Source organism: Betta splendens, chromosome 4, assembly GCF_900634795.4.
Source record: "Betta splendens chromosome 4, fBetSpl5.4, whole genome shotgun sequence".
In the NCBI taxonomy this organism is placed as follows: Eukaryota; Metazoa; Chordata; class Actinopteri; order Anabantiformes; family Osphronemidae; genus Betta; species Betta splendens.
Genome location: NC_040884.2, coordinates 18085407 through 18105671, shown reverse-complemented (window position 1 = coordinate 18105671; position 20265 = coordinate 18085407). Strand labels below are relative to the sequence as shown.

The 20265-nt window shown below is 47.2% G+C and overlaps 4 protein-coding genes and 1 non-coding gene across 6 annotated transcripts; all 5 read left to right on the top strand.

The window, feature by feature from the left end:
- Window positions 1–3167: 3167 nt before the first annotated feature.
- On the top strand, window positions 3168–8269 carry LOC114854397 (glycine--tRNA ligase-like). The gene is given in 18 exon segments (XM_055508181.1): window positions 3168–3394; window positions 3739–3840; window positions 3935–4019; window positions 4022–4036; window positions 4129–4270; window positions 4587–4675; window positions 5159–5235; window positions 5319–5464; window positions 5544–5693; window positions 5783–5945; window positions 6022–6186; window positions 6273–6381; window positions 6495–6639; window positions 6745–6830; window positions 6920–7029; window positions 7113–7206; window positions 7307–7497; window positions 7784–8269. Coding segments are annotated over 18 exon segments (2052 nt in total). The 5' UTR covers window positions 3168–3337; the 3' UTR covers window positions 7910–8269.
- On the top strand, window positions 4391–4524 carry LOC114854869 (small nucleolar RNA SNORA84). Its single transcript, XR_003785847.1, has one exon. It is a non-coding gene; the product is annotated as a small nucleolar RNA SNORA84 (small nucleolar RNA).
- A 550-nt stretch (window positions 8270–8819) lies between the features above and the next one.
- On the top strand, window positions 8820–11769 carry LOC114854848 (glycine--tRNA ligase-like). 2 transcript variants are annotated; one of them, XM_055508182.1, is made up of 6 exons: window positions 8820–9082; window positions 10366–10441; window positions 10521–10683; window positions 10773–11161; window positions 11235–11476; window positions 11560–11769. In XM_055508182.1, exons 4-6 carry the CDS (start codon window positions 11116–11118, stop codon window positions 11671–11673), a joined length of 402 nt encoding a protein of 133 aa, XP_055364157.1. In that variant the 5' UTR covers window positions 8820–9082; window positions 10366–10441; window positions 10521–10683; window positions 10773–11115; the 3' UTR covers window positions 11674–11769. The 2 variants fall into 2 exon arrangements, 1 of the variants encoding a protein (XP_055364157.1); XR_008694496.1 differs by lacking the exon at window positions 8820–9082 and adding an exon at window positions 9113–10172 and having other exon boundaries at window positions 10296–10441; window positions 11320–11476.
- A 432-nt stretch (window positions 11770–12201) lies between these two features.
- Window positions 12202–16013, top strand: hhatlb (hedgehog acyltransferase like, b). Its single transcript, XM_055508183.1, is given in 16 exon segments — window positions 12202–12330; window positions 12438–12556; window positions 12950–13069; window positions 13397–13464; window positions 13554–13667; window positions 13773–13967; window positions 14046–14255; window positions 14341–14515; window positions 14607–14751; window positions 14832–14850; window positions 14852–14871; window positions 14947–15152; window positions 15215–15279; window positions 15281–15359; window positions 15445–15509; window positions 15511–16013. Coding segments are annotated over 14 exon segments (1674 nt in total). The 5' UTR covers window positions 12202–12330; window positions 12438–12556; window positions 12950–12963; the 3' UTR covers window positions 15718–16013.
- Window positions 16014–16442: 429 nt separating this feature from the next.
- Window positions 16443–19201, top strand: klhl40b (kelch-like family member 40b). Its single transcript, XM_055507871.1, is given in 15 exon segments — window positions 16443–17181; window positions 17183–17228; window positions 17231–17291; window positions 17293–17341; window positions 17344–17465; window positions 17467–17701; window positions 17853–18013; window positions 18097–18160; window positions 18162–18209; window positions 18280–18313; window positions 18316–18401; window positions 18403–18465; window positions 18549–18581; window positions 18583–18655; window positions 18658–19201. Coding segments are annotated over 15 exon segments (1911 nt in total). The 5' UTR covers window positions 16443–16572; the 3' UTR covers window positions 18885–19201.
- The last annotated feature ends 1064 nt before the right edge of the window (window positions 19202–20265 follow it).

The following is a 20265-nucleotide window of genomic DNA, read 5'->3' as shown; positions in this document are numbered from 1 at the left end:
CAGCGGACTGCAGAATAACACGGGAGATAAAGTGGTTTTCTGGTTTGATGCCAGGAGCGATGCAGTGTCCCTCTTCACCTTCACTTTAATGGATCTGAGGCCAACCCAGCTCAGAGTGACCCCAACTGAGAGACAAGTGTATGACGGCATATGGGCAGGAGGCAAACAGCAGTAAGTGCTGGCTGTCATCTGTTGATGCTGCTCATAATTAGTATGTAATCTCCCTACTGACACGAGGCCTTCTGTGCAGGTCGCTCAGTCTCGTCTGGTGTTTACAATCACGTATGTGTCCAATCGTCAGCCCAACAAAGGTCTTGGAGACACTTTGCTCAATCACAACCTCTCTTCAGCACTTGGGGGGGGGGTCTCAGGTTACTGTGTCTGTGTATATAGCACTGACACATGAAATCCGACCACAGACGGCGAGTGTGTAACCACAGCTTAGTTTATTTAAAGGAAAACATGAAGGAAAGTCATTTTGTTGAAGCTGGTAAACTGATACATATTGCATAAGAAATAATAACTAGATTAAGCATTTCCTGAAGAAAACTCACTGTGAATGCTGTATTGCTATATGTGGATCTGGGTTTGCCACAGGCAATACAATCAATCTCTCCATGCATTTCCATGGAAAGAATTAGCTAAAAAAAGCTTAATATAAAATCAAGCAGGTGTATCAAAAGGAAAGCAATGATTTCCTTGAGAAGCAAGTCTTTCTCTATAGGTGTTAAACAGTTTCCTAACTTAGCTTTCCAGTATCTAAACAAAGTTGTTCTTAGACATAAATGATTGTGTGTGGTTGTTTTTTTGTATAAGCTTTTGTGGACACACATTATTCCTAAAGCGATTACAGCACTGGGGACTGGAACGTTTCCTCACAGGCCTGTTAGTAAAGTGAATGTCCATTCGACAAAGGGAGTGTTCCCTTCTCGGCCCCTGACGTCAAACCTCACTGACATTTCTGTCTCTAAATTTACGGTAATTAGTTATGAAGGGAATATTAACGCCGATGGGACAGAGATGATCTCTTCCACTGACTTCAAATACATCTGGTGCTGTCATACAGCAGGTCCTTGAATGTTTTATGAATGTGGGTGTAGTTCAGTAAGGAGCTGGAATCACATTACCCCCCCCCCCTTACCCCCCTCCCCCTGATGGGGCCCCTTTGAATTTATTCCCTCATGTTGTTGAGCCTTTGAGGTCCTCCCACATAAACAATGACATGAGGTTTGTGGAGGGGCACAGTCAGTTCACTTCAAGGAGGAAGGGAAATCTGCTGTCCACACATTTTAGACAGAGCAGTAATTCATTTAATGAAAGGCTTTTACATAAAGGCTGTACATTTGGTTTGTAAACTAAGACATAAATACAAATTTATACCATTAATATCATTTAAATTTCGAAGAAACGTCTTCAAACAGAACAATATGTTTAACTGTCACACTGGGTTTTAATTTTGACAATGAGGTGCGCCCTTGAATCGGTCTCAGTTTATACTAACAACAGGCAAGAAAGTCTGTAAAAAACAAGCCTGATTCTAATTCTAACACCAGAGGTTTAACCGCAGTTAATCCGTGTGTCTGTGGTGCCACCTTGTGGAAGACACTTGATCTCCACTGGCTAGAAGTAAATCTTATTTATGGGGACATATTACATTTCGAAAGATATGCAACATATACTTCATTACCAATTATCTGTGGCATACCTAAGAAACATACACATTTTTTTAGCAGTGACTGGAAATCAATAAAATATTGCTACAGAAAGTAATGCAAACATACAACATATTAAAGGCTAGTTTAACCTAGTACATTGATGAATCACTTGGGATTCGGTAGAGATGTTGTGCATGCATCACTAAGAAAAAAGATCTGAACAGCTGGATTTTCAGTGGCATCTTTAGTTCATCTCATCTTGAAGCTAAATCTGCTGTGTTGGTTTTCTACAAAAGAAATTTATTTGCCATTTGATTGTTCACTGTGGACAGGACCAGTGGCCGGCTGGTCAGGCAGAAATCAGTGTAACAGCACAGCAGTTCTATTTGTTAGTTTGATGAAGCAGCACATAGTTAATAGGCAAAGTGGCAAACAGTTGAGTCATGGCACAGCGGCCAAGCAACAATGAAGAGCCAAAGAAAGTGTGAAAGAACAGTCCCAATCGGATCAGCCAGAATCCAGACAAGCCCGGCATAGCAGCCCAGTCACGGTGCGGCAACCAAGCAACCACAGATACAGAAAAAGTGTGACCTAGCGTTTGTAGATCTACCTGAAAAAAGAAGAAGAAAACAAAAACACATTAGTTAGTATGTTCAAGGTGCTTGTGTTTAACCGGCTCCATTTTCACGGCCTGAATTTGAACTTAACTGGTGTCCGAAGAGATTTGTTACAACTTGAACTATTTGAATGAATCACTTTACTGAAAGTTCATTCATTTTAGCCCTTAATTAAGTTACACCAACACAAACCTATCAAACCTGATGCCAATTACATTAATACCAATTCAGCTACTTCACAGACAGTCACTCACATTTTCCTTGCTGGTTGTTTTGGACTTCGACACTTTTCGATTATCTGTTTTTTTTTCTATAAAACCCAATCCCTTTTTATTCAGTGCAGCCGTTTACACACCACAATGTGACTCCAATTTGGAGATACCGTCTGACGTCATAAATAATGTTATTTGCCATAAAAAACGTGGAGGAGGTGGGAGAGATACCTGTGTGTCAATAGAGAGAAAGAACAAAGAGAAAGATAGAAGAATGAAGAAGAATTAAAGTAGCATTTCATGTCTAAAAGTCTGAATAGGTGTTTGATTATGAACACATTTGCACACACAAATAAAACCAAATGCATCCTGTACAGTAGTTATTATTAAAATCGCCTTATTCATTCATTTCATTAATTCATTCATTCATTTACCACAAAAATGCACTACCCTCGACATATTGAGGAGTTTATTTATTTGTTGTAAGCATTAAATTACCTCCACATACAATTTATTTTTTAAATAAATTTGAGTTCGTAATGAATCTGCTGATTCGCGGTCCGTGTCGTGTGGGGAAAGTGCTCTCGTGGTGCGGACGCTGCGTTTACTTGTTTCCAGAGATTTCATCATTCTGCCGTCCTCGCTTTACGGTGGTCCATGCTTTTTCGTAGCGCAGCATCGGCACTGCTGAGGACCAGCGCTGAGATTTCCACCCTCTTCCCCGTGTCCACGGTCCGGTTAGTTCGCCAGTCGCTCTGCTACTTGACGCGAAGCAGGCCCTTTTCAAACATCGGTCTGTTTGGCAAGAAGAAGCAGAAAAAGTCTTTGGCTGCAAGTAGCGGAAGGACGAACTATGGACGGAAACATCGAAGAGATTCTGGCCCCGTTGAGGCTCGCAGTCAAAGAACAGGTAGCACTGACTTATCTCGCAGTCCCAGCTGATGTGAATTGTGGCGATTTATCACGACTAGTCACGTTACTGTTTGAGGTTTAGCCACAGTCGGCGGGCTAGCTTGACAGGCTAACCGGCTAGCCTACCGGCTGCTTACAATAAATAGAGCCAGCTAACCGCTTAAAGCTAACTGCTAGCTGACTGCTAGCTGACAGTCGTGTCTGCAGCCCTTGCCACGTTTCATTGCGCTGCTGCAGCTGCAGGCGTTGCTGTGCAGGGTGGGGTTAAAGACTTAGGCCAAATTAACTCTACTACTGTTAAATGCAACAGTCGGCTCATGGACTCCGCCACCTCTGTTTTAGGGGGACCTGGTTCGCCAGATGAAAGAAGAAGGTGCGCCTGATGTGGATGTTACTAAAGCTGTGGCTGAACTGAAAGCAAGGAAGAGAACTCTGGAGGCCAAGGTGAGCCTTTGACGTCCAGATTAATAAATGTAGATGTTCTGAACCAGGAGTTAAAAGTTATCATATTAAATAGTAATAATTATTTTAATTGCAGGAATTGGCATTACAACCCAAAGATGATGTCATTGACAGAACCAAGATGGAGGATACCCTAAAGAGACGATTCTTCTATGATCAGGCCTTGCTATCTATGGAGGTAGGATTATCAGTTAATATACAAGTAGTAGTTATACTAATGTATAGATTATCCTGAAGCGGTTGTGTTACCCATCTGTATTGCTGCCATAGGTGTAAGTGGTCTGTACGATTTCGGCCCTGTGGGCTGTGCCCTGAAGAACAACATCCTGCAGACCTGGAGGCAGCACTTCATCCAGAAGGAGCAGATCCTGGAAATTGACTGCACCATGCTGACCCCTGAGCCTGTCCTCAAGTAAGCATCCTGTCCTACATCTTTGGCTGTTGTTTGACCACCAGTCACACAGACTGTGACTGGTAATTGCAACAAAAGTCCTCCGTTGCTTTATGGTCATTGTTCACATATGAGAATGGTGCCTGGTGGTTCCTAGCATCAGCTCCTAAGTGCTGAACTGCAGGTTTTTATTAACAGGCATATAGTAATTCTGCAGTTTAATGCATGGAGGCTGTCCCATAGCAGACTTCCATAGCCCGGTTGCAGAGACATTTTTAAATTAACTTAAAAATTCAAACCTGGATTGAATGTTGTTTTTGTTTCCTTCTTTCACCAGAACATCAGGACATGTTGACAAATTTGCTGACTACATGGTGAAAGATGTCAAGAATGGAGAATGCTTCAGGGCTGACCACCTTCTCAAAGGTAAGCCTTTTGTACAAGTGCATCTTCGACTGTACTTGAGAATGTGTCTTGGCACTGCTGTGTAAACAAAGATTAGTCCGAGCAGCAGAAATCTTTGTAGATTTTTCATTTGTATTATTCCTGGGATTCTGCAGTGGGAGATATGGCTCTGGTCCAGACTTGTGCCATGCATGGTGGCTTCTGCTGGGTGGTTGCGCTTTGACTATCATTGTTGCGCATGGGGGAGAAGTGGTTGGACGAGCAGAAATCACACGGGCTTTCATAGGCACACAAGCTGCTATGATTACAGAGGCTGGATGTTTGCCAAAAAGCTGGCAGGAATTTTCAGATTAAGGGGCAATGTGGAAGAGTTGGTGACAAACTAGCCCAGCAGCTAAAACAAATGATGTAATGAAACTTGCAAATTCAATAAAAATCAAGTTGCATTATGTAATACGGCACCAGATTTTGTGTAAAGTTACTCAAAACTCTTCTGACCTACAGCCCATCTCCAGAAACTGATGTCTGATAAGAAGTGTGCAGCTGAGAAGAAGGCCGAGATGGAGGAAGTCATCACTCAGGTCAGTATTGACCAAGTGAACACTCGTCTCTGATGAAGCTATATTTGATTTGTGTTTTTGTATTTATGTAACATTATTTTCAGATGGACAACTACACCCAGCAGGAGTTGACTGATCTGTTTGTGAAGTACAGTGTGAAGTCACCGACCACAGGAAATGACCTGACACCTCCCATCTCATTTAACTTGATGTTCCAGACGTCTATTGGACCAGGGGGGAATATGCAAGGGTACATTACACTGAACACATTTTCTTTGGTGCCATCACGTGTGTTACTGTTGGCTAAGTGTGTAACTCTTAATGTGCAGCTATCTGAGGCCTGAAACTGCTCAGGGAATCTTCCTCAACTTCAAGCGTCTTTTGGAGTTCAACCAGGGAAAACTGCCCTTTGCTGCTGCTCAGATTGGAAATTCTTTCAGGAATGAAATCTCTCCTCGCTCTGGACTCATTCGTGTTAGGTGAGTAACCTAGGCTAATCTGTTGTTGTTTCAATCTTTCTTCCTGCAATTTGAGAGGTTTGACAAGAGTATAATCCCTCTCCCCTCAGGGAGTTCACTATGGCTGAGATTGAGCACTTTGTGGACCCAGCGGAGAAGGTCCATCCTAAATTCCCTAATTTAGCAGACCTGGACATCATGTTATACTCCTCCAAGGCGCAGACCAGCGGGCAGTCGGCACACATCATGAGACTTGGAGATGCTGTGGAGCAGGTATGGAGCATCTAAGTAAAGGAAAGTTAGTTTGTTACTTGGGTTCTGAAGGTTAATATTGCTTGTTGTCTCTTAGGGGGTGATCAACAACTCCGTCCTGGGATATTTCATCGGTAGGATCTACCTCTACCTTACTAAAGTTGGTATTGCCAAAGACAAGCTGCGTTTCCGACAACACATGGACAACGAGATGGCTCACTACGCCTGCGACTGCTGGGATGCTGAGGCCAAAACCTCCTACGTATGTTACACTAAATTTTTTTCCTTTTGCCTAATGATAGACTTCCAATTCTGTTACTCACACAAACATCTACTCTACTCTAACAGGGCTGGATCGAGATTGTAGGGTGTGCTGACCGGTCTTGCTATGATTTGAAATGCCATGCACGAGCTACAAAGGTCCCTCTGGTTGCCGAAAAGCCTCTTAAAGAACCCATATCCTTAAACTGCAGCAATACTGCAATAATATTACCCATTGAATATCCTGATCCATTGGCGTAATTAGAATTCTCACTGCTCCTCAGTCATTCTCCCTAATTTCTTCACACAAAGTTGTAAACATTGTCCAGTTTGAGCCAAACAAAGGAGCCATTGGGAAGGCGTACAAGAAGGATGCCAAGATAGCCATGGAGTATCTGTCTGTGTGCGACGAATGCTTCATTACAGAACAGGAGCAGCTGCTGAATGATTCTGGGTTAGTTTTTTTAATGGCAGGCCATCGTAGCATGCAGGACGGTGTGAGCCTCTTCATGCTTTAGCACTTTTCGAAGCAGTGACTAAATTTATTTTCGCTCCACAGAGAATTCACCATCGAGACAGAGGGCAAGACGTTCAAACTCACAAAGGACATGGTCAGTGTGAAGCGGTTCCAGAAGACCCTGCATGGTGAGATGCTCGAACTGGGGATGGGAGAAAGTCATATTTGGAAAAGGGTGATGTATTTTTAACGTACAGCCTGTGTTTGTTGTCCGCAGTGGAGGAAGTTGTTCCAAATGTAATCGAGCCCTCCTTTGGCATTGGTAGGATCATGTATACCATCTTTGAGCACACATTCCATGTCAGAGAGGGGGATGAACAAAGAACGGTGAGAAGGCTGTTCACGCCACATCCATTTGGCCTGTATCACCCATGTAAAGGAATGAACTAAGTTTTTCTTGTTTCCAACAGTTTTTCAGCTTTCCTGCTACTGTAGCTCCGTACAAATGTTCTGTCCTGCCTTTGAGTCAGAACCAGGAATTTGTGCCGTTTGTAAAGGAACTATGTGAGTACTCACTGTTATCGTATGTTTTTGTCTTTGCCAGGGGGCGAAAACGGTTCATAGTGTTGCTCAACTGTCTTTGCCTCCCTGCCCTTTTTTTTAGCTGAGGCTTTGACCAAAAATGGGGTGTCCCACAAAGTGGATGACTCTTCAGGGTCCATTGGGAGACGCTACGCCAGGACGGACGAGATTGGAGTGGCCTTCGGCATCACCATCGACTTTGACACTGTGAACAAGACGCCTCACACGGCCACGCTGAGAGACCGGGACTGTATGAAGCAGATCAGAGCGGAGGTACACGTATCACATACAACTACAACAAATAGTCCCCTGGAATAATAAACCTTGTCAGTCTATGTGAAAGCTCCTAGTTATTTTATGTTACCTAGATATTTTTTCTTGACTGAGAGTAATGCAGCCATTGTTTAAGACCTGCTGAAAGTGTTAGTTACAGAAAACTCTTAGTTACAGCAATTCTGTGCTTGACCTCATCAGAAGCTTTTCCACAACACAGAGAAGCGTTTCCTTTCTAATTACACACCCCAGTGAACACAGTCGACTAAACACTCACTCTCCTCAGGTCTGCGAGTTGCCTGCTATTGTTCGGGATTTGTCCAATGGCACGTTGACCTGGGAGGAGGTGGAGAGCAAGTACCCCATCTTCGAAGGGCAGGAGACCAGCAAGAAGGACACAGTGGAAGAGTAAAGCCGACTAAGCTTTCAGCTCCATGAAAACACAGACTTGTTACGTATGCATCACTAGGAAGAATAATGCAACTGTATTGTGATGAGCTATAGTGGGGCACTGAGCCCTTGGGTTCCGCACCACTGCAATCACTAAAATGTCTTGTATTCATCATCATACAGTTGTGGAAAAAGCTTGCACAGGACTGTTGTTTCTTTTGACGAGCAACGTTTCATCCATGTTTGACCATGTTGCTATGATCTAAAAGGGAGATGATGTAATCAGGTTGTCAGTGGAAGGAGGCTTCCACCATTTCACTTTTCAGGCAGATCCAATTAAGATATTTAACTGTTTCAATAAAAACAGCCAGCACTTACTGGACATGTGCCTGCAGCCTTTTCCTTGGTTGGGATTTCAAATGCTGTTAGGGTGAAAAGGGTTTAAAGAGAGTCTCCACCAGCAAAATAACTTTAATGACACTGGAGCTAGAGAAATATTTATAAATTTACTATTTACAAACCCTTCATTATGCCTAATTAAGATGTACTGTAGCTGCAGCTTTTGTAAATGGTTATTACCTGATGCGTGGTACAATAATGTAAACGACATTGTCCTGCTAGTTGGTCTACAGGTTTCTGTTGTAGCATCCAGCACCGACACCTACACACTGCAGAACGGGCCTGTTGCGTAAATGAGTTCCAGCAAGATGATGGACAAAACAGAAATTCCAGAATAGCAACTAAAAAAAGTGAACATGTGACTTTTGGCTGTAGGGCAAACGTTTAACTTCACATGAAATGCTTGGGTCTCAAAGCTGCTCCCCAATGATCATTACATGTTGGTACAAGTAAACTGCACAGAACCCGTAAGCTGGGTGCAGAACGGGTCCAGGTGGTTTGTTTTGGTTGATTGCCAAAGCAATACATTACTGGGCCTCAAAACAAGCATGTTCTCTCCGTTTAAGCTTGGACTAACGGACCACTGCTTTATAGTATTTATAACAGAATAAAGCTTGGTATGAATTTCCTGGATAATGCAACAACAGTGTCTGGTTTCAGACAAAACCTCACAGTGAGTGAGTAAACGGGCGCCTCCCTCTCACTCCTTAAGTCTGGATCCAGTCTGAATGGAGCATTTCTACGCGCTGAAATGGAAGCAGTGCTGGCGCTTTTAAGGGAGACTTTGAGGAAACAGGTGAGTTATTTGAGCAGGTAAAACACCTGGGGGCAATAAAAGCAATACGTTTTTTTTATTTAATTATATTTTGTTCGAATTAAAGCCTCAGCTGTTAACATGCTAGAAAGGATCAGTCGAGTCCTGCAACGTGCAAACAAGGGTTTAGATAAAGAGAATAAACTGGAAGATGCTGACAATGAAGAAGGCCTGAATGGCCGTTTCTCTGCAGGGCGAGCTGATGCATCAGCTGCAGCAGGAGCAAAAGCTGCTACAGAGCTCAGAGCCCAGAAGAAGATGCTTGAAGCACAAGTCAGAGTTTTACACCTTCTAGTTCAGCTTTTATTGTTACTCTTCGACCTGACTGTGATGTTTTCATTAATTATTAACTCGCTGAGTCAATATTGCTTATTGGGTTCAAGCATCTATAAATATATAAAGCACCCTGCGATGCATGTACTCACATGTAGGAGCTGGCTTTGCAGCCTGAAGATGAGGCAGTGGACAGGGTGAAGATGGAGGATGCCTTAAAGAGGGATTCTTTTACGACCAGGCTTTTGCCATATATGGAGGTCAAATACTAGAATTCATTGTCCACTATTTGTAATATTAACGTCCTTTTCCTCAGGTGTGAGCGGCCCTGTATGACTTTGGCCCAGTTGGCTGCTCCCTAAAGAACAACATCCTGCAGACCTGGAGGCAGCACTTCATCCAGGAGGAGCAGATCCTGGAGGTCGACTGCACCATGCTGACCCCTGAGCCGTCCTTTAAGTGTGTGCGATCTCACGCCACGAAAACTCTTGACCGAGTGCACATTTAAGTTGCACAGACTTCCCTCAGACCTGCTGCTTTTCACAGGACATCTGGGCACGTGGATGAATTCGCTGACTACATAGTGAAAGATGCAAAGACCGGGGAGTGCTGTCGAGCCGACCACCTCCTCAAGGGGAATGTGCTTCATTAGAGGATTAAAATGAGCCTGTTGTCAGTCGACATTCCACAGTTTTAGTGCATGAAGTCTTTGTTTCTTCACAGCTTACTTAAAAAAGTGATGTCTGATGAGAAATGCTTACAAGAGAACGTGAAGGAGGTGAAAGACGTAATTACTCAGGTGTGGAGCTGATGAACACTCTTCTTCACACACTCCCATGCAGGAGTGATGTCGTATGATGTCGTATGTGAAGGAAATGCTGACACCTGCTGGCAGGTCTGATGCATCACGTCTTTGTTTCAGAGGGATAACTACAGTCAGCAGGAGCTGGAGGAACTGTTTGTCAAGTATAAAGTTAAATCTCCCTCCACAGGAAATGACCTCATACCTCCCGTCTCCTTCAACCTGATGTTCCAGACGTCCATCGGACCAGGGGGCAACACGTCTGGGTGCTGATCAGAGTAGCACTGTGTGTCTCTGAAGCGTCTCATCTGCCCTGTTGTAATCCTGTCAACTGCTTCTGTGCAGCTGTCTGAGGCCTGAAACCGCTCAGGGCATGTTCCTCAACGTCAGGCGCCTGCTGGAGTTCAACCAGGGCAAGCTTCCCTTCAGAGCAGCCCAGATCGGAAACAGGAACGAGAGGGTTCACTGCGCGTGCGACTGCTGGGACGCAGAGGCCAGAACCTCCTACGTAAACGCTCCCCCCGACGTTTCTCGCCTAGAAGTTCAGCAGCTGCAACGGATCAGAACCAAACATGTACCTGTGGTCCTGTCTCGCAGGGCTGGGTTGAGATTGTGGGCTGTGCCGATCGCTCCTGTCAGTGGTGCCCCTCAGCCCCTCTGGTGGCTGAAAAACCCTTGGAAGAACCCATAGCCTTTGATGGTTCCAGTCCAACAATCCACAACACCTACACGGTCATAGTTTTATGTGTGAATGAAGGGAAATCAAATAATCATGATGCTAATTGTTAAAGTGTTGACTCAGTTCGTATTTAGCTGATTCTCCTTTAACTTCTTCCTACAAAGTGGTGAACGTCGTGCAGTTTGAGCCCAACAAAGGAGCCATCGGCGCAGCTTACAAGAAGAACGCCAAGCTGGTTCTGGACTTCCTCATCTGCGTGTGATGAGCGTTACAACAGTGATCAGGAGAAGCTTCTCAGTGGCACTGGGTAATTACAGACGCCACTGATCGTCATTTAACAAAACTCAACACAGCTGATGTGACTGCGTTTAACCCTGTAGGCAGTTCAGCCTCGAGGTTCACACTGACCAAAGACATGGTGGCGGTGAAGAGGTTTCAAAAAACCGTCCACACTGTGTTTTCCAGTTTCAGTCACTCCTCGGGCTCCATCGGGAGGCGCTACGCCAGGTGCGACGAGATTGGCGTGGCCTTCGGTGTCACCGTCGACTTCGACGCGGTGAACAGGACGCCGCACACGGCCACGCTGAGGGAGCGAGACTCTATGAGGCAGATCAGAGCTGAGGTGAGATAGAAAGCAGCCGCCTGTGGAGTCGATGAATCCACGCAAATCAGGGGTTTGGACCGACTCACACAATTGTCTCAAAGGTCGCAGAGCTTCCAGGGATGGTCCAACATCTGGCCAGTGGTGCGTTGACGTGGGCTGAGGTGGAGAGCAAGTTCCCCATATTTGAAGGACAGGAGACCAGCAAGAAGGAGTAGCTGGTGTCTGTGCTGTCAGCGAACATTTGAGCACTGATACTGTAAAAAATGAGTTCATCGGCTCAGCTGTTGTTAATAAACCTTTCTCTGAGTGAACATGGATGCCAGACTTTTAATTCTGTGCACTGCACTGACTGTATTGTGCAGTCTTGTCTCTAGTCGGTGCCGTTAGAGCTCAGAGCCGCTTGTAGAATGTGAGGCGTGGCCACCGCTCAGAATTGTGGCGGTTTAGACGATCCCAAAACAGACCTGGCAACCAAGGAATATGGAAAACAATGACAAGAGGACACAGAGCAGAGGCCCTGGAGTTTGAAATCATCGGCCATCTTATAAGGAGGCATCACATCTTATAAGTCACATTCATACAATATTTATTCATATTCAAGATTTAAATTACAAAAAATATGACGTAATCAAATACTCTATCATAATATAGATTTACAGCCTGGTGAGTTCAAAGACAGTGTAAGCGCTGTATTATTTGCTAAGTCAAGTTGTAACATGTGAGGATCAATGTGGCTTCATGCTGAACAGCCCCTTTGTTCTGCCCCCTGTCCCACTGGTCAAAGTATAAATACATCAAGTCACCTTTAACTGATGGCAGCTCCCTCTCTGAGAGTCAGTGGGACCTGCAGCCTGAGCTCTGTGAACGCACAGGTACAGTTTACAGATTATTTACTTGCAACACACTTTTTATGTGTTTTTTCCTTTGAAGAACTCCGAGTTTTATTTTTGTAGTAAGTTTTTTTCCCGCTTTATAACAGCTGGTTCAAGGTCAGGATCACAACAGGTGCCGCAGAGGACGGACGGGCTGAAGCGCACGAACGTGTGGTATTTTAGCAGCAGCAGCAGCAGAAAGTGACAGAAGGACGGAGGTTTGAATGTAGGTGATTCTTTTATTCAGTCCGATGCTAAAACTGCTAAACTGCTAAAACTACTCCTGTAAATGTAGTTTAGCCTCAACAGACTAACCTGAAGATCTCTTGCATGTCAAAAGCATAATGCTGGAAAAGTAACTGGCAGCTGTGAGCAGGTGAGAAACACGACTGGCTAAAGTTCATCACATGACAGAGATCTATATGTAAAATCAATACTTGTTGACAAGTCGGGTTTATTTTTAGTCACAGTGAGCTGCCAATAAAACACTCTACATAGTGAAACTGCTGCAGTTGATTTTTATTTCACGGGTTCATAGCGCAAAGATTTGATCGGGCTGTGATTTAGAAGTGTGATAGTCAATGGAACCGAGTGTCGTCTGGTCCGACGTTGTGTCCAGGAGCTTACGGGACCATGGGAATAAAAGCGGCGCTTCCCAAATACGAGCTCTACTTCTACAACGTGGTGCTGTGCGTGGCCGTCCTCTGGGCCAGCAGCTGGATCTTTGAGGTGTCCAGATGTGAGTATGAGCAAACACGCGCACACACTGGGACCGAGGCGTACGCTGAGTGACACGTGTGTGTGTGTGTGTGTGTGTGTGTGTGTGTGTGTGTGTGTGTGTGTGTGTGTGTGTGTGTGTGTGTGTGTGTGTGTGTGTGTGTGTGTGGTACAGTGGGAGCTATGCAGACCATGCACAGATCAGGTGTCAGTATTAATGTCACAGTGCAAGAGTATTGTTAGTCTCCAGGGCAGGACTGCAGTGACAAACCTGGTGTCTTATTCTGAATTCAAAAGATTTTCAAAATAAGACAGACTAATCCTGTGTTTCTCGTCTTTTTTATCGCAGCCAGTGCAAACAGGAAGGCGTTCAGAACCAGCGTGAAGCCGGGATGGTACTACGTCGGGAGGAAAAGGGTGAGACGTCACCGCTTGTGTTTGTCTAGACGCATGTCGCTGATTCCTGAACCGTCTCCCACTTCCACTCTTCCCTGCCTGGTTTACAGGACGCAGCCGATTTGGAGTGGGTGATGTGGTTCTCCACCTTCAGAGCCCACATCCTGTTCGCTCTCTCCGGACACGTGCTGTTCGCCAAGATCTGCTCCATGTTGGCTCCGCAGGTGCCTCAAACCAGCCCATTCAGCACCCGCTGCTCAGGAGTGAGAGCCGTGGCCGCTCTCCAGTCGTGGGTCTGATAATCGGAGGTTTCTCCCCCTCTCCCACAGTACAGGTCCCTGGTGCACATGGCGTATGGGCTGCTGGCCGTGTGGACCAGTATGGGCTGGACCTACGTCACCCTCATCCTGTCCCACTGCATCCTCCTCTACAGCATCTCCTTGGTGAAAATGCGCTGGCTGTGCTTCGCCACGGGGCTCTGCACTCTGGCCACGTTCAAGTGTGAGCCCTTCGTGTCCTGGCAGGTGAACACGCGCGATGCTCACTGTGTGGGGCCGTCGCTTTATTTTATTCCCCATCGGTGCCGTTTCCTCTCCCTTCAGGCCGGTTTCGTCCAAGGGGACTTTGAGCTGCGCCACGTGCTCTTCTACGGAGGCTGCGGGTTCACCATCATGCGCTGCATGAGCTTCGCCTTGGAGAACTGCGAAAGGAAGGACGGAAACTACAGCCTCCTGGAGCTGCTCAAGTACAACTTCTACCTCCCCTTCTTCTACTTTGGGCCCATCATGACCTTTGATAAATTTTACATACAAGTGAGTTTCCAGTAAGGTTTTGGTTCCACTATAAAAGATGGTGGAAGAATCTTTCCCTGTGGTCTGCGCCTGTGGCTGCCTGCAGGTCAACAAGGCGGACGTGGCAGAAGGAAGGGAGTGGGAGATGTGGAACATCAGGGTGCAGGGCCTGGTCCACTCGGCGTGGGTGGTGGCGGTGGACGTCCTCTTCCACTTCATGTACATCCTCACCATCCCCACAGACCTGAGGCTGATGAAGCATCTCTCCGACTGGGCTGTAGGTCTGTGCCGGTCCCCCGCCTGTTGTTAATCTGTCGAATCAGCCGAACCGACGGCAAAGAGCCGTGACTCACGCCGCTGCCCTGCTTCCAGTCGGTCTGGCCTACTTCAACCTGGTCTACGACTGGGTCAAGGCGGCCGTCATGTTCGGAGTCATCAACACGGTTTCCAGACTGGATCACCTGGACCCGCCCAAGCCGCCGAAATGCATCACCATGCTCTACGTGTTTGCCGAAACGTGGGTAGTGATACAGCACGATCACGTTTGTTGATTACGTCAGTAGAAATGTATTTAAAAGGTATTTTCGATCCTTTTAGACACTTCGACAGAGGAAATAATAACGAACTGGTTGTGCAAGTGAGAGCCACAGAAAGAAGATTTAAATAAATCCGATCCTAATTCAACAAAGGCCTGATGTCAGTGTTCCTACAGATACGTGTACGACCACCTGGGTGGGAAGCACGACAGCGTGGGGGAGGAGCTGGTGGCCTCGCTGTGCACCTTCGGCGTCACCGTCCTCTGGCTGGGACCCTGCAGCGCCGTGCTGATCTGGGCGTTCCTCAACTGCTTCGGCCTCAACTTGGAGCTGTGGACGGCCAAGTTCTTCTCCACGGAGCCGTTCGCGTCGTTCGAGGTTGGTCAGTGGAGTTTTAGGCTCGGGCCGCGTCACGGGAATTACTGAACGCGGTTCTGTTCACAGGACTGGAATGACGGAGGCGACGTTCCCGTCGGATCAGAGCCGTCTTCAACACCTTCAACTTCTGGGAGCATTGTGTTGTACAATGTTCTGGCTTTGAACAGTTTGGATTTTGCCAAGTTGGTCGCTAAACGGCTGCTTCTAAAAGGTGATGATGTTTTAATAAGCCCATGAGCATTCAGGCATTTTTAACAACCTATTGACATGGAGTTTTGCTGTCTCTCGCGTCCCCAGGTTTCCCGTGACCACCGTCCTCGTCATGTTTGTGACCTACTGCCTGATCCAGGTGATCAAAGAGCCGGGAACGGAGACGGGCCCTGATGGACGACCCCGACCCTCCGGGCCGCACCTGCAGACGTCACCGGCAGCCAGGCCGGAGCGGCCGCTGCGTCCGCGGCCCAGGCGGGCCCGGACGGGACGGACCCCAGCAAGCAGAAAGCAGAGTAGACCCTGGTCCCTGGTTCTGGAACATCAACGACTGTGTTGCTGTCGATCAAGGTTTTTAAACAGTGATGCCGTGTGGCACGATTGACTCAAACTTCTGCTCTTATTTTAGACTGAGGGTAACGAGCACTAATGTCTGTGTGATATGCTCAGTACATTGTTATTAAAAAAATGACTTCCATGTAAATGAACAGCTGTGCTTCCTGTCGTTTTGGGCGTGTGAGATCATGTCAGCAGTCATTTAATACCTGTCTGATGGACACTGTATTATCTAGGTCTGCACTGAGTCACTGCCTGGACCTGAACAGCTGAACAAATGGTATCTAGTGACATTTAACAAATAAAATAAATGACTGATTTATATGACTATGGGGTCTCATTACACATTTAATAGGCTATGGAAAAAAACTATAATGGAAAATCATGTCACGGTACTACTTTAATATAAAGTTAAACAAAGTGCAAACCAGTAAGTAACGCTCAAGCTAATTCGATGCCATTGTAGTAAATAAAGTCAAATGACAGGGTGACAGTGAGGCTATGACTCAGCCGCAGACCCCCCATGACTCAGGGCCGACGTATGAAGCCATGTTGTCAGCTGCCTGAATGCGGAGCGGACGCTCCTGTGGGGTTAGAGGCGGATATAATATAAAACGGACTAAAGCCCAGATATTGCATGTCACCTTTTAGAATGAAGCCCATAGCTCCATGCCGAGCTTCCAGCCTATAAATAGGCCACCAGTTGGGGCTGAGTTGAAGGTTCTGGGACAGTGAGAGAGCGGAGGAGCTGAGCTAACAGCAGGCTGTCAGTGCCCCCGAGTCCTCTCCTGTCCGGCTAGAAACAAGAGCTGCTTTACTGGAAGGAAGATCCACGCTCACCCTGAGCTGAAGCCCCAGAAAGGCTCCCACCGGCAACAATGGCTGCTCCCATAAACCCCGCGGACGAGCCCAGGATCTACCAGCAGACCCTGCTCCAGGACGGCCTGTACGACCTGCTGGAGGACGACAAGCTGGTCGACTGCGTGCTGAAGATCAAAGACAAGGAGTTCCCCTGCCACCGGCTGGTCCTGTGCGCCTGCAGCTCCTACTTCCGCTCCGTGATCCTGTCCGACCCGGAGGAGGGCAAAAAGAAAGAGATCGTCCTGGAGGACGTGGAGCCGGGCGTCATGGGACTGATCCTCAAGTACCTGTACACGTCCAAGATCAACGTGACGGAGCAGAACGTCCAGGACATCTTCGCTGTGGCCAACATGTACCAGATCCCCTCCATTTTCACCGTCTGCGTCTCTTTCCTGCAGAAGCGCCTGAGCCTCAGCAACTGCCTGGCCGTCTTCAGGCTCGGCTTGATGCTGGACTGTCCCAGGTTGGCCATTTCCGCCCGAAACTATGCCTGCGAGCGCTTCCAGCTCATCTCCAGGGACGAGGAATTCTACCAGTTGCTGCCCAGCGAACTGGCGGCCATTTTAGCCAACGACAACCTGAACGTGGAGACGAGGAAGCCTGTGTTCGAGGCCTTGATGAACTGGGGTGGCGCTGGACCCCTGAAGCAGAGAGAAGGAGCTGCCGGGTCTGCTGGATGCGTTCGTTTGCGTCTGGTCGGGGGGACTACCTGAGAGGAAAAGGTGGAGAAGCACCAGTGATCTCGTCCAACCCGAGCTGCAGCAAAAGCTCCAGCTGGTCAAGGACGCGCACGCGGGGCAAGATGCCGGGAGTTATTAAACAGAGCAATGGCAACGAAGGAGGCCACTGGAGCGGACAAGGATGGAGACGGCGAGGCTAAGGACGAGGAGGAGGAGCTCCTCCAGGAATCCTCAAGATAACCTGCGGTTCGGCATGTTCATGCGCGACCTGATACTGATGGTGAACGACGTGGGCGCCGTGGCCTACGACCCGACGGGGAACGACTGCTTCGTGGCCTCGCTCTCCACGCAGATCCCCAAGAACCACGCCAGCCTGGTGACCAGGGAGAACCAGGTCTTTGTGGCGGGGGGGTTGTTCTTTGACGAACAGAACAAGGAGGATCCGCTCTGCTCCTACTTCCTGCAGGTAGGAGGTCACCGTGTGAAGGGGGCTGGTTCTGATCCGAGCATGAAGCTCTAGATGTGTTTTGACCTGCACGCAGTAGCATCTACTATAAGATACTTCAGCTAGCGTAAGCACAGCCCATTCACAAACACCCTGACTCCTGTGACCTCAGTATGACCCCGTCAGCGCCGACTGGCTGGGCATGCCCCCCCTCCCATCTCCCCGCTTCCTGTTTGGCCTGGGCGAGGCTGAGAACTCCATCTTTGTCATTGGGGGGAAGGAGCTGAAGGAGCAGGAGCACACACTGGACTCGGTCCTGGTCTACGACAGGCAGTGAGTCCGAGTTTGAGGTTGTGCATGAAATCTGATGACATCTGTTCTCGTTAGTGACGGACGCTGCTTCTTTTTGCCCACAGATCGTTCAAATGGGGCGAATCAGAGCCACTCCCTTACCTGGTCTATGGACACGCCACGGTGTCCCAACAATGATGTCGTCTACGTGATTGGAGGGAAGCGAGAGGAAAAGTGAGTACGTGGTCAAAACTGAGGTTTTGTAGCAGTGAAGTCAGGGTTCACATGGCCTGGCCTCTGCACAGGAGCGCCTGAAGAGCATGTGTGCGTACGACGCCAGGAGGTTGAATGGAAGGAGCTGGCGCCCATGAAGGTTGCACGCTCATTATTTTGCGCCGCCGTTCATGACGGGAGGATATACGTGGCAGCGGGGCGTCACGGACAAAGGGTTTAACGGACTCTGTAGAGTTTACGACACGCTACCAACGCGTTGAGTTTCAAGCTCAGATGCTAATGGGCACTCATTCAGTTGTCAAGGTGATAAAATAGTGTTCGCTTACGTTACTTGTTCCCGCAGTGGTCTGATTTCACAGCGTTCCCCCAGGAGCGCCAGCTCTCTGAACCTGGTGTCTGTGGCAGGTTGCTCTACGGCCGTCGGAGGCTTCGCCATGATGCCGCTGGAGGACGAGACGAGGTGGTTCCCAAGGAGATGAACGACGTCTGGAGGTGGGTCATCGTCGCCGCGCCTCTCATTCCAGACTCTGCAAAATGAAATGATACGTGACCTTTTTCCCCGTCAGATACGATTGCCGCCGAGGGGCGTTGGAACGGGATCCTCAGAGAGATCCAGTACTCCTCGGGGGCCACTATCCTGGGCGTTCGCCTCAACACCCTGCGCCTCACCAAGATGTGAACCCACAGCCCGGCAGAATGAAGGCTGGAGGTCACGAGGACGTTCGACACGGGCACATTGCATCATCGTGTGTTTGTGTTTCAATGGACACTTTTCTTGATTGAAGACATTTTTATACATTTCCGTTTCCTGTAGCCTGCAGACACTCCTACAAAATAAAATGCAGACGTTTAACACCAAAAGGGTCATGTTTCCCCGACAGATGGCAGCAAAGTCGCAATGTATGCAGACAATCGTACTGACAAGAAAACAGCACACGCGTCCATTTGCAATAATATATCTATACTGTTTAATATTGAAATGATTCAATTACGCTGTGTTGTGTTACAGACAGTAAACACTAGGCATTAATACCAATTAAAGACATAACATACAGTCTAATCTTATAGCACCTCTAGACACTATTGTCCTTGTACTGTTTTTAGTATTTAACAAAGCTGAAGTCGACAACTACTGCTTACACATGGTCTTTGTACATCAGAGTTAACTAAGACATCGTGTTTACATCACAATGTAGAGAATCAGCAAAGAACAGTACACATCATGGTTTTTTTTTCTTTTTCAACACAGCGGCAGGACGTGTGGGAAAGCGAGAGGGTGCGTGGGTGACGCGTTACTGAAATGACCATGGCGCCGGTGCCTGTGGTTCCATCACATAAGCCGGAAAACAGGAAACGTTGCCAGGAACTGGACCAAAGTTTCCAAATCAATACACTGATAAATAATACTGTCAATTCAATAGTTAACAATAAGCCAATTGTCCTTCAAGCTCTAGTCAGGTGAGGCCACCTATGGTACCTTTGCCTAAATAGTCATCACAGCACCACTTTTTACACTTTAACCATTAAAGGAACAATATTATTAGTGATGTAATGAGTTCTATTTATTTTGGCTGTTTACCAACATGGGGACACATTAATCTTTACACGCACACACACAGCTTTCTCTCCACTATCCTGGCACTAAAACCCAATGGCCTGAAGGCCACGTAATCAAATTTTTTAGGACACACACACTTTAACAGCTGGTACAATAAACCCAAACCCACAAGTGACGACCATGAGCAGCCTTTGCTTCTATCAGGACGCGTCACCGGCCGGGCGGACGGCGCAGAAAGCACAGTCACCGTGAAGTCTGGCCAGACACTTCATCACTGACAAGCCCTCGTCTGAGGACAAGGACAGGTCCACCTTAGCTTAATCTAATACAAGGCTTTGGCTGCTAGCCGTAGGAAAGGAGAATTTGGCTAATTAAAAGCCGACCTGCCTGGAATATAGGATTCATAAACGCTGTGCAAAGATTGCATATTTCCTAGAGCCTCCGTTTTACTTGCGTTTAACTTTAAAGCGCTCAATTAAAAACACGATACATTAAACATGGC

What these genes read in the sequence shown, in the direction of transcription:
- LOC114854848 (XM_055508182.1), top strand. Translation starts at nt 11,116, where the DNA reads ATGAGCGTTACAACAGTGATCAGGAGAAGCTTCTCAGTGGCACTGG. An exon ending in AAGCTTCTCAGTGGCACTGG is followed by an intron (nt 11,162 to 11,234) that starts GTAATTACAGAC and finishes TTAACCCTGTAG; the next exon opens with GCAGTTCAGCCTCGAGGTTC. An exon ending in TGAGGCAGATCAGAGCTGAG is followed by an intron (nt 11,477 to 11,559) that starts GTGAGATAGAAA and finishes ATTGTCTCAAAG; the next exon opens with GTCGCAGAGCTTCCAGGGAT.